We start from the raw sequence: 16,874 nt of genomic DNA on the forward strand, positions 1-16,874 counted from the left end.
ACGGAGGGGTGGGGAAACATGGAGGTGCATCGGACTGGTTTTGGTCAGTTCCACTCCCAGGTCTACCTAATCTGTGCTTCCCACAGTGCACAGCAGCTGATGTGCCAGAAGGGCGGGTGGGGTGGGGGCTAGTACTGAAATACATCCTGGGATTCCTCTTCTAGGAGAATAAGAACCTTATTGATCCAAAGGACATGGATGGCATAAGCTTGCCAGTGTTCCTGGGTACAGGTTAGAGATGGAGCTCTAGTTAGGAGGTAACATGATAGGGTAACGGGGTTGAGGCCCTCCAAGAACAACAAAAATACTCAAACCTACCCTTGGAGAGACTCGACTCATGGTTTATTTACTATTATTATTTTATGTGTAATATAGTATTAGTATTTAATGAGTATTGTATCTGTACCGCAGGTGTGCCCACACGCTCGGTGGCCAGAAGAGGGCATCCGATCCCTTGGAATTGAGTTATAAATATCTGTAAGCTTCCATGTGGGCTCTGGGAATGAAACCCAGGTCCCCTGGAAGAGCAGTCAGTGCTCTTAACCACTGCGCCATCTCTTCAGTCCTGGCAGTAATAAAAAAAATAATATATATTATTATTATATCATATTATATTAATTTACCTACTTATAGAGTGAGAGCGCTAGCTCTCTGAGATCTCAGGGTGAAGCCTAATGTTGCCATGGAAGGGGTAGGGATGGATGTGGGGTGCACAGTTTCCATCCTCTAGAAATATATCTTTTGGTATACTCTGGTTGTTAGTAACGGCCAGTACATCTAGCTGTAGTAGGGCCACTATCTTTTAAAGGCTAAGTGGAGAGCAGCATCAAACCAGAGGAAATTGGGACTAGTGGGAAAGACATTACGTAAGTACAATAAAACGCTACATGAACATAGAATGTTTAGTTTCTTTACAGCACTAGGTGCATGAAGCATGTTCCAAGTGATTCATGAACACCGAATGTGTCCCACCTCTCTCCTACATATCATAATATACATAAGTAGCCCGTTTAACCCACACGGTAGGTCTCAGGCAGGAGTCATTCCCATTTTATAAATCTGAAAATAGGCTCTGCAAAGTCTCTGAAAAATGTCCTTTAATCATCTATTTAAAACGGTGAATGATAGGACTGGAGAGATGGCTCAGTGGTTCAGAGCTCTTAGGGAGAACTCAAGTTCAATTCCCAGCGCCTGCATGGTCACTAGCCACTGTAGCTCCAGTTATAAGGGATCTGACACCCTCTTAATGGCCTCCTGTGGTACTGCACACATATGATGAACAGATGTACATACAGGTAAAACATTCACACACAAAAAGTAAATCTTGAAAAAAGTTAAGATGGGAAAATCATTTTGGGGGGGTGTTTGGTTTAAAGGAGTTTCTTCAATATTTAAATGTAGTATGGCGCATGTGCTTTTCCATTTACAAATATATGGCAACCTCGCCCAATATCATAAATTAGCTTTTGATATATCTTTCAAGCCATTCGTGTTATTTATCTCTAAAGAGATACTTGCACAAATGGAGAAGGGATAAAACACGAGGTCAAAAAGCAGTGTCCATCTGGCCTGACTCTGATGGGGATCATAAGCCTTTTCCTGGATGCTTTTGGATGTCCCCTTCTAGGAACAGAGGTGTATAAGTCAAAGAGGCTACATGAGGCCCTCCTTGCCATTATCAGTAAATTAAACGCTCAGTCCTTTCTATAGAGAAATCAGCCATACTCATTTAGGGCTAAGAAATCACAAAAGTGAAGCTCTCTTTTGGGGCAGGAGTGGTATGCACCCATTTGAAAGCCTTCAGTGTGTATAAGGAAAGCCAAAATCATCAGGCCATTTCACTATTGCCCTGTACTTCCACGGAGACAGATAACTAGATGTGGGCATGCAGTGCCTCCGTGATCACTTAAGTCTCTAAGTACATTCAGAGAGAATGGCAGGGGGATTGTAAATGCTTAGAAGGCTCTTGGGCTTGCATCTTGGCTTTCAGGTCCTCTCATGCTCCCCAAACTTCCCTGAAAGAAGACAAGGTAGCAGCGCAAACTAGGGAGGGCAAGTACGATGGGCAGACTTACATAGGAAAAATGCTAAGCCTCACTTCCTGTCCATGAGGAGATCTCCCTGATTCTCAGTCTTGGTTGTCTACGGAGCCACATATTCATTCTCTCTGAACTCACTTCATAGGGGCTGCAACGGCATTTTATACCTCTTCTGAAGAAGCATGAAGAGGGAATACAGGGTTCATGGCACCTGACACCTGAGAATAGCATTGGAGAAAATCATAACTGCAGACATAGTTGACTACCAAAATTTTGCTCTTTTATTCATAACGTACATAGTAAATAACAGTTTTATTGTAAAAGCTGGAAACTAAGTCTTAAGAGCGGGGAACAGTGTGGATTTCTTTCTGGGACGCAAAGCATACCTCCCCCCAATTTCCTCTGCTACCAGATTCTTATCATGGGAATCTCTACATAGTAAATAACAGTTTTATGGTAAAAATTGGAAACTAAGTCTTAAGAGCGGGGAACAGTGTGGATTTATTTCTGGGACGCAAAGCATACCTCCCCCCAATTTTCTCTGCCAACAGATTCTTATCATGGAAATTTCTACATAGTAAATAACAGTTTTATGGTAAAAATTGGAAACTAAGTCTTAAGAGTGAGGAACAGTGTGGATTTCTTTCTGGGACGCAAAGCATACCTCCCCCCAAATTTTCTCTGCTACCAGATTCTTATCATGGGAATCTCTACATAGTAAATAACAGTTTTATGGTAAAAACTGGAAACTAAGTCTTAAGAGCGGGGAACAGTGTGGATTTCTTTCTGGGACGCAAAGCATACCTCCCCCCAATTTTCTCTGCTACCAGATTCTTATCATGGGAATCTCTACATAGTAAATAACAGTTTTATGGTAAAAACTGGAAACTAAGTCTTAAGAGTGGAGAACAGTGTGGATTTCTTTCTGGGACGCAAAGCATACCTCCCCCCAATTTCCTCTGCTAACAGATTCTTATCATGGGAATCTCTACAGTCTGTCACTGACTCTCCTCCACCTGGCCGTGTTGCCTGACAACGTGTCTTCTGGTGTCTGAAGAAGCTTGACTGTCTGCTAAACCTTTTCTCACACAGGCTACACGAATAGGGCTTCTCTTTAGTGTGGACTACCTGGTGTCTAACCAGGCTACACTTCTGAGTAAACGCTCTCTCACATCTCAGACACTTATAGGGTTTCTCTCCTGTATGAATTCTTTCGTGTTTATGTAAGTTTGTGTTGAGAGAAAAGCTTTTCTGGCACCAGGAGCACGTATATAATTTTATTCCTTTGTGTGCCCGGGAATGCGCTGTCAGATCTGACATCCACCTGAACCTCAGGTCACACTCCTGACAAGGAAAAGGCTTCTCTCTGGTGTGAACTCTATGGTGCTTAACAAGCTCAGCAGGAACTCGGAAGCATTTCTTACACTCCTGACACTGATGACGTTTTGGAACCTGTTTTTTACCACCTGAAGCTGACACTGTTCCCCTCCTGGGATGAGCCTGACCACGTTTCTGTGCCCTGAGTGTGTCTGCACGGGTTTTTCTGCTGTTTTTGTTCTGGGCAGCTTTCTTTCTGGTGTTTGAAACTTTAGACGGTTTTGCTTCTATTCCTGATGTAGAGGCAGATTCAGGCTTATCATTTCTCTTGTCATTTTCTGGCTTTAACCCTGTTCAAATAAAGAAAAGAATCAGTCAGGTGTTTTATAGACAAGAAAATTTAAAGACTAGAGAGAACTGTCGATGAAAATTAAAGAAATACATAAACTAGTGACTCTGGCCCAGGCAGAAAAATGGTTCATATCCATAGTCCCTTATCCCATCTTCGAGGCACAGAAAGAAGCCCATCAAATGGTGCCAGAAGTTACAAAGGGAATCAGAAAAAGCAGAGAGAAGACAAAGAGGTGTAAGACTCAAGAATTTTAGAAAGAAACACCAAACAAAAACCTAGCAAAGTACATCACACCCAAACAAACACCCAGAAGAAAGTAGAAACTCAAACCCAGTATTTTCCAACCCAAAACCTATCTGCAGAAGGCTGCCTAGACAGACTTACGCCTTTCTCAGACCGAGTGTGAAACCTTTTAAAGACTGGTAAAACGCAAACCAGACACGGCTCCGAAAAGGAACCCTCCTGGTATCTGTCAACAATAAGCAGATTGGGGAGTATATACTAGCATTCTGTCAGAGCATGGAAGCTTCCCTCAAGAAGCCGAGAGATAAACGACATGTCTAAACAGCTCCATCTACGGATGGTGTCATGTCACATAAGGGCCAATGAATAAGAAGTACCTTCAACATTGTAGGCATGAGATACATTCTTATAACAAGAGCCACGGAAGTGAAGAAGCAGAAAGAGCAGGAGAGACCCAGCTAGAACTAGTGACCTGGCTTAGGAAGCCTTTTCCACAATGCCTTCTATGCACTTAGACAGCATCAGCCATAAGCCATGGCAGAACTAGCGGGATCAGAGGAACCGAAAGACACAAGATGCCAGGAAGTCTCTGAAAACAAAACTCATTGGAAGAAAGTCATATAAAAGCGATGAAGACTCTGCATGTTAAACTAACAAAGCGTGGGTGTCTGCTAAAATGACATATATCGACAGGACCGGAGCTCTCTGATTGTAATAGATAAACCAATTAGAATGCAATAAAGGCACTTATCAGACTAAACCCTAAGAGAGTTGTAACTCGAGTAAATGGCAAATCTGACAAAGGTGTAATCAAACTAGAAAACAAAATCAGAAATTGTATAACTTAAAGACACATGGAAGCAATAGGCTTACAAATAATGTGTCGTTAAGGAAAACCCTCAAAGCAGGGCGGTGGTGGCACATGCCTTTAATCCCAGCACTCGGGAAGCAGAGGCAGGCTGAACTCTGTGAGTCTGTGAGTTTGAGGCCAGCCTGGTCTAGAAGAGCTAGTTCCAGGAACCAAAAAGGTACAGAGAAACTCTGTCTCGAAAATCAAAAAAAAAAGAAAAAAAGAAAAGAAAACCCCCAAAAGAGAGTGAGAGAGTGTAATATACTTATATTGGAATGAAAATGATGCTAAACTACATCAATTTATAGAGAGTAGAGGTAAGGGAGTGGTCAACGACATACATGTAGCCTTAAGTGCTCACAGCAGAAAAGAAGAAGGCGACAATCTCCAAGTTCCCTCCTCGAGAAACTTGCAAAAAGCAAATTAGGCCTTAACCAATGTTACTAGATGAAATTTCAACAATGAAAATGGACATCACTAAGTAGAATGCTGCTTTTCAAACAGAATAGAAGCAGTAAGTCAGCACCAAGACTGACAGGAAATCATACCATGCTGAAAGGACTAACAAGAAGCACAGAATCCCAGCAGGCTCTGTTGCACAAGACTATGATCTCAGCGCTAGGGATATACCTGGAGGGAGAATAATGAGTGTAATTACGGGCCACATTGCAAAACCCTGTCCCAAACAGCCCTCCTGAAAGGAAGGGATATAGGGCAGGTGGTGGTTTATGAGAACTGGCCCCCAAGGGCTCCTCTATGTGACTGTTTTGACAACAGGAATCAAAACTATTTGAGAAGGATTAGGAAACTTGGACCCGTCGGAGGACATGTGCCACTAGTGGTGAGCTTTGAAGGTTTAAAATCAATTTAGTTTGCTGCAGACTAAGACACTATCGAAACAAAGTGTGACATTATCACATACACTCAGAACACCAAATCTCTGGAGATGAAAAGCAGAGATTCATGAGTTCAAGCCAAGCCTGAGACGCACATTGAGAATCTGGCTTAAATGATGAAAGAAATGAAATTCAAATGTTCTTAGCAATTGACAAAAGTATATGACAAAATCTCACATCCATTCATGATAAAAAAAAGAAAACAACTCATAAATGTAGAATCTTTGAAATTTTTACAAAAGCAAGAAACCTGCCCCCGTACTAAGTACAGGAAGTTGAAGTTAACGCAATAAAGTCAAGACAAAGAAATAAAAAAGCATTATGGATAACTGATACAAGGAAAATGCTGAGGTTGCCGAAGAAATCTAAACAACAACAACAACAACAACAAAAAACACTTGTAGGGAGTTCACTCTGATAAAAAGTCCATGATAAAGTCCAAGGCATTCATTTATGATATAATGAGGAAATCAAAATTAAAACTGGTATCCTTGCTGTTGTTATAATGGGAAAAGCTGAGACACATACTTCACAAAATATGAAGAGTATCTACATACTGAAAATGATAAAAAGTTGTTGAAAGAAATCAACAAACACCTAAAGCCAGACACATCATATTCAGGAATCAGAGGCATCAGCACAATGAAGATACCGGGACTCTTCAAACAAACGTATATGTTTAATGCAATTTTTAGTGAACGCCCAGTTTGTTGTAGGCCTAACTAAGCTTAGTGTAGAATTTCCATATGCCTCTCCTACCTACTCAGGGAGCAGTCTGCAGAGACAGGGGTGTAGGGGCCACAGCAGTACAGTAGCTCAGTGAGTAAGCATGTCCTCTAGGAGGGTCATGGTGGGACGGTGGCCACTGCTGCAGCTCCATGGGAGGCTGAATCTGGTGAGACCACCAGAAACAGAGTGGCAGCGGCACCACTACCGTGTCAGAATGCCAGCTGTTTTAGTATTTCAGGTAGAGCTTGTCTTTTTCATCTTTAAAGCAGAAGCAGCAATTTAGAACAGCACAATAAAACATTTAAACATTTAGAACAGCACAGCAGAAAACATTTAAACATGAAGTTATTATCATAAAATTGAACACAGTGCATGGCTTTGGCGTGTATGTGTGTATGGAGGTATTTGTGTGCAGGATATAGGGTAACCCTTGGTACTCATCCACCTTGTGCGTTTTAAGTCAGGATACTTGACTGAATCTGGAGCACACCAAGCAAATGAGGTTGGCTGGTCAGTGAGCCCTGGAGATCCAGTTTTCTCCACCTCCCTGGTGCAGTTATTTCAGATTTCTGACAGCACACCTGACCTTTTAATATTTATTTATTTCCCGAGACAGGGTTTCTCTGTTGCCCTGGCTGCCTTGGAACTCACTCTGTGGAACAGGCTGGCTTTTAACTCACAGATCCACCTGCCTCTGCCTCTCAAGTGAATGGATTAAAAGGGTGCATCACCACCACCTGGCTCACACTTGACTTTTTGATGTGGTTATGGGGATCTAACTCAGGTCCTCACCCTTGTGTGTCAAAGGCCACCAAGTGAGTCTCTCTCAGCCACCAACAAAAAAGGGACTTCAGAACTGAGCACAGTGTGGAATATTTGGAAACACATTGATGAACAGGATGAGCAGGGGAACGGGAAGCACAGTTCTAACACGAATTGAACAAAATACGTAACAACGTACAGAAACTTAAACATCACTTAAATGATGTGATACCTGCACCTCATTTTATTGCAAAGCTCAGAAAAGAGAAACGAGAAACTAAAAATGTAAATAACACTTTTAAAGAAGCACAATTGGTATAGGAGGGTCATCTGTGTATGAGTTTCTGTCACTGGTTAAATAAAGAGACTGCCTTGGCCTTTTGATAGGACAGCAGCTTAGATAGGCGGAGTAGACAGAACAGAATGCTGGGAGAAAAGAGGCAGAGGCAGAGAGCCTCCATGAAGCTGCCAAGTCAGACATCCCGGTAAGCGACAAGATTGTGGTGACATACAGATTATTAGAAATGGGTTGAATCAAGATGTAAGAATTAGCCAAGAAGAGGCTAGAGCTAATGGGCCAGGCAGCAATTTAATTAATACACATTTCCGTGTATTTTTCATGGAATTTCAGGGGATAAACTAGATGGGTGGCGGGGACACAGCCCGCCGCTCCTTTTACTACACACAATGGTCAATATATAAAGACTCTGTAAAAGGGGAAAAAAAATCAACAATTACTAATAAAGACCTGAACATTGTCCTGGTTAGTTTTTTTTTTTTTTTTTATCAACATGTAACAAGTTAGAGTTATCTGGAAAGTAGAAAGTCAACTGAAAAAACACCTCCATCAGACTGCCAATAGGCAAAGTTATATGGAATTTTCTTGATTACTGATTTATGTGGGAGGGTCCAGCCCCTGTGGGCAATGCCACCCCTGGGCAGATGAACCTAAGTTGCATGAGATAGCAGGCTGAAGAAGTAAGCAAGCAGCTCCCCTCCATGGCCTCTGCTTTGGTTCCTGCCCTACTTGAATTCCTGACCTGACTTTATGAAATGTCAGATGAGAAGTGGCATTTGATTATGGTGTTTATCATAGCAATAGAAATCCTAACTAAAGCAAGTGCCAAACCAAGGACAAATGACCCATGAGATCTAGATAATTCAGAACAGAGAAAGCTCTCAGGGGTATCTCCAGAAAAGTCACACCACATACTCTTCTGAAAAAAAGCATCATTTTTTTTTCTAGACATGGTTTCTCTACAGCTTTGGTGCCTGTCCTGGAACCAGCTCTTGTAGACCAGGCTGACCTTGAACTAATAGAGATCTGTGTGCTTCTGCCTCCCGGGTGCTGGGATTAAAAGAGTACACCACCACTGTCAGGCTAAAAATGTCAATTTCAAAGAAAATTTTTGGCCACCAAGTGGGGCACAAGGGCCTGAGTTTATTATGAAGAATATAAGTTTGTGATGGTGAGGGGGGAAAACTATCAAGGGAAGGCAGAGTTCATGGGAGAAGTTGTAGGGGACCTCCCTGGGAAAAGAGAGGATGAAGTTCGGCAGTAGGAAAAACTTTTCCCACAGCTTCTGCCTTGAGAAGAAGAAAAAGTCCATCCAGAATTAGAAAACCAAAAAGAAGCAAAAAAGACACAAAAAGTCAAAGAAAGAATACAATATGCTTCCCCCACCAATAAATTGAAAGATAATCAAAAGCAAAAACAAGAACAGAGAAGGAAACAGAAAGAGACAGATGACGCTTGAATATAATACAGAAAAGTATAGACATTTTTACAAAGTGTGTCCCAATTAAAATAAGAAGAGAAAGCCAAGAAAGCAACAGAAAGAGTGTCAGTGCCATTTCATTCTAGAAAGCTACATCCTGCTAACGAAATGAACAGGAAGAATTGTTGAGACCTGGAAAGGAGGTAAGGGAAGAAAAAATGGAAACTCCTGCAGCTGCTGCAAGTTCCGGGTTTCCAGAAGGAGATTTATATATACTTGAACAGAAAGTTGTCCATAGGCAGGCAAAGGGTCTCAGCCATTGTTCTACTGCTGTGAAGAGACACCATGGCCACAGGGACTCTTATAAAAGAACGTATTTAATTCAGGGCTTGCTTATGGATGAAGAGGATTAGTTCATTGTCATCACGGTGGGGAGTATAAAGGCATGGAGAAGTAGCTAAGAGCTTTACATCCTGAGGAAGAGAGAGGGAGTAAAAGAGACAGAGAGACAGAGACAGATAGACAGAGAGACAAAGATTCACAGAGAGACAGAGACAGACAAAGACAGACAGAGGCAGAGAAACACACAGAGACTGAGATAGTAAGAGACACGGAGGGAGAGACTGGGCCTAGTGTGGGCATCTGAAGCCTCAAAGCTCACCCCCAGTGACACATATCCTCAAACAAGGCACACCTACTCCAACAAAGTGGTACCTTCTAAACCTTTTCAAACAATTCCACTAACAGGGACCAAGTATTTAAACGTATGAGCCAATGGGGACCATTCCCATTCAAACCACCACACTAAGGAAGATGGAAAGGCAGAAAAATACTGGGAAAATTACAAACAAACCAACCAACAAACAAACAAAAAACCAACCATAAAAGCAACAAACAAGCGAAACAAAGAAACGGAAAGAAACTAAAAGACAAAAGAAAACAAAGGAACAGCATGTTAGTAAAGATTCCTTAACAGTTTACAAAGTCAGGAGGCAATAATCAGAAAGACAGGACCAGGACTGGAGAGGTGGCGCCAATGTTAAGAGTGCTTGCTGCTCAATCATGAGACCTCAGTCCTAGTCCTGCACACAGATGTCTCCTGTTCCAAGTGGTCCAAAGACCTCGTTAGCCTCAATGGATACCCTCAGAAACACTCACATAGACAAAGAAGCACGCATAAATAACAAGTTTTTTCTTTCTTCTCTCTCTCTCTCTCTCTCTCTCTCTCACTGTATTTATTCATTCTTTCTTTTCAAGGCACGATCTCTCTATGTAACAGCAGCCCTGGCTGTCCCGGAACTTGCTCTGTAGACCAAGCTGGCCTCGAGCTCACAGAGATCCACCTGCCTCTGCCTCCTGTGTGCGGGGATTAAAGGCTTGAGCCACCACCATGGCGCCTTTATTTCTTAGAAAAAGAGAAAAGGACCAACAGTCCCCTGGCTACCAGTACATGACCCACACAGGGCTATTCCAGCCTGGGGATGAGGAATAAAGAAAAGAATGAAAGATAATGGAAATACTCAACATCTGAGGGGAATGTGAGGATATCATCAACAGGAGAGACTGGTTAACCGTGTCCTTCACCACCACCACCACCACCACCACCACAGTAGGTTGTTACTGGTTCATATACGAATCGAGATTGCCAGCAGTTCTTGTATCTTCTAAGAGTTTATGCATTTCAGGTATATATTGCCCCAGTATTTATGTAAAAGTCAGTTAAATAAGTTTATGTCACTAGCATTCTATTAATAGAGTGAAAAATTTCAAAGATTTTTGTTATAGCATAGAAAAAGAAGACTTTGAAATTTGTTTCTAATTTAGAAGCAAGTAAATTTGATTAATAAAAATTGGAATTTTTTAGAGCTATACTGAAATAATTTAGTATATTCGTTAAGTTTAACATACTGGTAGCTTGTCAATGATTGCATTTTGTGCAATCAAGACTTTGTATTTGCTTGAAGAATTCTTCATTTTATAAAGGAACATTTATTTTAAAAGTAATGTTAACAAACCCTGCTGATTACAATAGTGATGTTACCAATTATTTAGGATAGTAAGGAAATGCAGCCGGGCGATGGTGGCACACGCCTTTAATCCCAGCACTCGGGAGGCAGAGGCAGGCGGATCTCTGTGAGTTCGAGACCAGCCTGGTCTACAGAGCTAGTTCCAGGACAGGCTCCAAAGCCACAGAGAAACCCTGTCTCAAAAAAAAAAACCCAAAAAAAAAACAAAAAAAAGAAATAAGGAAATGCAGACTAGTTGTTAGTCATTTATTAAATGAAACTTGTAGTCATATTAGGTATGTTTTCAAGATCAAATACATATTTTAGAAAGACAGGTCATCTTCCAATATTTCAGAGATTTACGGAATATGGCATTTGAGATATCTTCTCCTGGTAGCATCAACCTACTCCAGAGAAGATAATGGACACTGAAGAAACTCTACATGGAGTTTACTTTTGTGGCCAAAGAGTCACTAAGCAGGAAAATGCCCTTGCCTCGACTGCTGACAGTGTGACGTCCTAATTGGACAAGCAAGACCCAAGAGAGAGTGACTGCCAAACCCTGTCAGACAAGAAGGGAGAGCCCTTCTGAATATCCTACTTCACAGAAAAGTCTGTCAGATATGTATAGTCTATAGGCCTGTAGGATGAAGGTAGATGCCTCAATGGTGCAGAGAAACTTTGGTGACTGTCCAGGCAGCCAGCTGTCTCTGTCATCTCTCTCATTTTTTGGAAGTCACTTACTAGCAGTTCTTACTTACGCAGTTAATGTTATTTCCTTCTTGAGTCTCTGAGGGAGTTGAAGATTAGATAGTTATAGCTATAGTTTATCAGATGCAGAAAGCAAGTTATGATAGAAAGTAAATTATGTATAAGATGTTGGACTCACCAAGATAGGATAGATATAGAGTATTTTCTCTAAATTTGTCAAATGCAAACGGACTAGACAATGTTGGTGTACTTATTGCCTGTATATCTTGCATATAGTCACTGTACTCATTGTATATAATTTTTCTCATATTTGTTATAGCCTTTCCCTTTTTATTTTGGACAAAAGGGGAAACATAGTGATATCCACTTGTATTTTAGTAAATAAATTTCGCCTAAGGATCACAGAGTAAAACAGCTACACTGGTCAGCGTTACAGACCAGGCAGTGGTGGCACACACCTTTAATCCCAGTGGCCATTCTAATTTGTCATAGCAACCAAGTGGTAGAGGTACATGCCTTTAATCTCAGCACTAGAGAGGATTACAAAAAGGGAGGAGACAGCCCTCAGTCTCATTCTGAGATTCCTGGAAGCAGGATCACCCTTTCAGACTGAGGTCGAGGTAAGAGTCAGTGGCTGTCTGTTCTGCTTTTCCAACCTTCATGTGGAACCCTCATTTCTGTCTCTGGGTTTCTATTAATTGTGCTACACTTATAGTTAAAACATTCAGCCTCGAATTCAACTTCATACTCAATGTAAAACTTATTCAAAACAGTGTGGCCTTACATGTAAAAAAAAATTAAAAGTTTTGGAAAACTTACGGGTATCTAGTGCTAAGGGATTGAAGAGTTCTCGCCTTCATGGTGAAACCATGCACTCTAACGGGAAAAGTTGATCCTCATTAAAATAAAAAAAACTTTTATTCTATAGGAGCCCATGGGAAGAGGACAAGACAGTACTTTAACAGTGATAATTAACTACAAGCCAAACATCTAGCAAAGCATCAGAATCCAGAAAATGGAAAGACCTCCCGGATTCAGCGGTCACGAAGCAATCTAATTCAATTACACTCTCAAAGGGTCTTTCTCACAGCGCTATTTTTCATAAACACAGGCTACACCATACAACATATCCACGCACGGAAGAAGGCATCGTTACCTAGAGAGGCAGCCATCTTGTAGATGTTCAGCATTTCCTCACTGTAGAGTGTCTTCTGAGAAGGATCCAGTAAACGCCATTCCGTCTCAGAAAAATGCATGTCGATATCATCAAATGTCAACAAGTCCTGAAGAACAGAATGGATTTGAGTTTAGTACTACTGATGCAGAAGCTGCTTGGTCACCTGCCTCTGACTCACGTGGTTGGCTGTATGCTGAAGAAATTAACATAGAGTTTAGATGGAAAAACCAAAAGGACAGGAAGTAGTCAAGTGAACTATCCAATTCCCATTCTCATCATGCCAAATCCAGTTGTCTGGACAGCATGAAGGTCTGACACACCCCTGAATACCTAGTGGGCACTGTGGGTCTCAGCAGAAGGAAAGCGTAGAAATGAGGCTGCCTGAAAAAGATGAGAGTTAGGATAACCGAAACAGTAACAAAAAGCCATCTGTCATCTTCCAGCCCTTCTATGTAGCAGCCTCCATGCCTACGTACAGCCAACGACCAGGGTCGTGTTGAGCAGACTGGAGTGTTGCTCTAAAGCTGCCTTCATCAGTTCTTTTCTTGACTCTGAGCCTCGAGAAGTGGTTTTCTCTTTTCCTTTTATGCAAAAGATACAGCATGGTACTTAAAAGGCTTTTCTGTCAGGCCAATGTTTAAATCTCCCTATAAGTAAGGAAAGCTTTTGTGGGGGAAGGGATGAAACAAAGGGATTCAAACAAAATGAAGACCAGGATGAGCTCCAACCTTTCTCTACAGGATTTGGTTACAACTGGACACCAAGAAATAAACTCTGCCTCATATTCTTAGGTTGGCTCCCATAGAGAGGTGATATGCGTATATCACCTAGGGCTGTTTCTTGGTCACCTAGGGCTGTTTCTTGGTTCCCACTCACTAGCCGTACTGGGAATCTGCCACTAAGAGAGAACAGTGGGGCTCCATTTCTCTGGGCTCAGGGGTGTGTTTTCATTAGAGGATACCGTCCTCAGCGTCTGGATTCCCTCCCCCTCTCTGGGAGCAGTTTTCTTCAAAGACTTTCTTTCAGTTTTGCTTCCCATGTTACTCTTCCTGTGTTGTCTCCCAACATTGTCTGATTTGAGCTTCCGTTCTCTGACATCCACTTTAGTCTCGGCACTATCACATGTTTTGAATCCACCTTCCCATACCTTTCTTACCTTTTATTTCAGTTTCTAACCTCTCAAGTCTTGTATTCTTAGATCTGCTAGAGTAGGCCCTCCAGCATCAATTCCTGACCTTAAAATGAGAAAAACACACTTGTTCCCTTTAAGGCCATGAAAGACTCTGCCTGTGACTCTGGACCGTATGGAGCGACTGTCAGCACATGATTTTGGATCCCACCTAGCCATTCTAAGAAATAAGGAAATGTGACTAGCTGGGCAATGGTGGTGGCTCACGTCTATAATCCCAGCACTCAGGAGGCAGAGGCAGGCGGATCTCTGTGAGGTCGAGGCTAGCCTGGTCTACAAAAGCTAGTTCCAGGACAGGATGCAAACCCACAGAGAAACCCTGTCTCAAAAACAAAACAAAACAGAATAAAAAAGGAAAATGTGACTAAATCGATCTCACTCCTTGAAAACTCTTAACCAAGACATGGCTACCGTTATCCTATGATATTGGGCATTACAAGGAATTACTCATTCTCACCTTGTCGGGGACTGCATCAGGCTCCTTCTGCAAGCTTTCGACCAGACTCACAGTCTGTTTGACATCTCCCGGATGATGCTTTTGCATCCAGTTCCTCATTCCCTGGGGCAGAATGCTCAGGAACTGCTCCAGCACCAGAGAGTCCAGGATGTGATCTTCGAAGTTGGTCTCTGGTATCAGCCACTGAAAGCATAATTCGTGAAGCTTTCTGGCAGCATCTAGTGGTCCAGGTACTTGGTTGTGGCAGATGTTCCGGAAGTGCTGCTGAGCATTCTCGGGAGGGGCCCGTTTGGTTGGTGACCTGCCCTCCCTGTTCTGGTTTGAGCTACCTTGCATAGGCAGGTTACTTTTCTGCACACGCCCCATGGGAGTGCCGAAGCACCTCTCTTCCTTCCCTTTCCTCCTCATCACTAGAGGAACGGTTTTCCTTTTCTGGGAGACACTGATGCCCTCTTGGTGCCACCTTTCACAGTTGAGGCACCATCAGTTTGGATGCAAAATCAATCAATGAATGAATCTTCTTCCTAAGGGCAGATACAGGGGAAGAGAGAGAAAAAAGAAAAATTGTGAGATATATCGGCATTTATTTTTGGGCCAAAATTATCTCAGGGCCTGTACCTCGAGGCCTGTAAAACAGAGAAAAGCCTGGCTCAAGTTTGAGGGAACAGAGTGAGGATGAGACATCAAAACCCAGGTAGGCGCCCCTCCAGCCAGAGGGAGGGCTTGGCTGTCTCTCATCGGCTGGAGGTACCCCTGCATCACACCATGTCACTTAACCTGTACAAGCTGACGCTCACAGTAATCAACAGAGTTCCTGCTTTGACTTGACTCCCTATGGCTTCTGACTGCCCTGCTTCGTGGGGCTGCAGAATGGGCAAATAGCACACTCACCTTTCCCTGGGGGAATAAGGAGGCTAAGGAGACCTGGCAATTTATTACCAAAGAAAACTGAAAGTTCCGGCCCCTTTAAATTCAGCTGTCAGGTACTGCAGTATGCACTACCTCTGAAGGCAAGCTTCTCTCCTCTGTTTTTCCACATTAGATCACAGCATAGCTCACTCCGTAAAGACAGATGCCAAGAGATGCCCTCTTTTTTTGCTGAACAGTTTAGGAAAACTTGATGAATGACAAAACCAGCTCCCCATGACTAAAAGGCACTCTGAGATTCCAATACTCTATGTGTGTGCATCTGTCCAATGCTCACACATAGGGCAAGTTTCTGGTTCTTTTACATGTAGCAGATAGTCCTCGTCTTTCAGCTTCACTCAGTGGAAAACTAACTTCTATGCCCTCTGACTGTTTCACAGCAAGTTAAGTTGCTTTGCTTCACGGAACATTTACCATTGTTCCATTGCCACCGTTGTATAACACTGAGAGGATACCCGAGACAGTAAGAGCAGAGATGTTGTTAAAGCAAAGGCAACTGAATGCGTCTCAGTGAATGTCGTCCCACAATGGAAACAGGCCCCTGCTATTTGGGCGATGCCCATCTCTGAACAGTTTATAAAGGGCCCTGTATAAATTTGTTGCTGTATATCCTAGCATGTCTTTCACTTGAAAAACTTACAGCTGCCCTTTGCTTTCGAGCTAGTCAAATGGCTGTTTAGTTTTAAGACAGAAATGAAGGTTCCTTTTTCTAATTTATTAATGTTAATTTATGTGCCATAGTGGGTTGCCATGGGTGTCGGGCGCTGTGAAACTGGAACTAGGGACAGTTGTGAGCTGCTAAGTGGGTACTAGGAATTGAACCCAGGTCCTCTGGTAGAGTAGTCAGTGCTCTTAACCACTGAGCTATCGCTCTAATCCCAGAAATGACGATTCTTATAGACAGGAAGGCTCTGAATAAGGGTAACCCTTCTCCAGACTCCACACTTTTTCCGAATAGGAATGCATGCTCCAGGCTAAGGATACCCTCGATGGCCTGATCTCCCTGGGGTAGGCGATCCAGCAGAAACAAGAACAAAACTCTGAGGACGCAGCAAGTGTGCAAGGACAGTCTGTGTCCTTCTTCCAAACACAGGAGATACTGCAGCACTTCCTAGGCTTTTGTGCCAGCAGAAGCCAAATGCTCTTTCCTTGGTATAATGGTCATGAGCTAGTGGAAACTGGCAAGCTTTATGAGTGCAGTGCCAGACGTTACCACCCGAATCCACATCGCCAATTCATTGCCTTTCTGTACAGGTCACTGGGACATCCACAAACACTGTCTGTAAACAGCTTGTGGCTATGCTTTTAGCCAGCATTCTCGGTTGCATTGGCACATGGATAGCTAGAAGGCTGCTTCTGGAGGTTAGAAGTCTCCAATGGAGTCTGCTTTTGATCCCTGAGAATGGAAGTTCTGAGGAAGGACAGGTACAAAAAAGGAGAGGAAGGAGAGAGGAACAAGCTCCTCTTCATTCTCCTACTTCTGCTTCCTGTCTCTGGATAA

General features: G+C 42.7%; 1 protein-coding gene across 1 annotated transcript; it reads right to left on the reverse strand.

The window, feature by feature from the left end:
- Window positions 1-2,927: 2,927 nt before the first annotated feature.
- LOC121437423 (zinc finger protein 75D-like) lies at window positions 2,928-14,854 on the reverse strand. The gene is made up of 3 exons (XM_041637318.1): window positions 14,447-14,854; window positions 12,780-12,906; window positions 2,928-3,706 (listed from the first exon to the last, which is right to left on the reverse strand). Exons 1-3 carry the CDS (start codon window positions 14,852-14,854, stop codon window positions 2,928-2,930), a joined length of 1,314 nt encoding a protein of 437 aa, XP_041493252.1.
- Window positions 14,855-16,874: the final 2,020 nt, after the last annotated feature.

The sequence above is a fragment of the Microtus oregoni genome, unplaced genomic scaffold (genome assembly GCF_018167655.1).
Source record: "Microtus oregoni isolate MIOR12 unplaced genomic scaffold, Mior012 000052F_013, whole genome shotgun sequence".
Lineage (NCBI taxonomy): Eukaryota > Metazoa > Chordata > Mammalia > Rodentia > Cricetidae > Microtus > Microtus oregoni.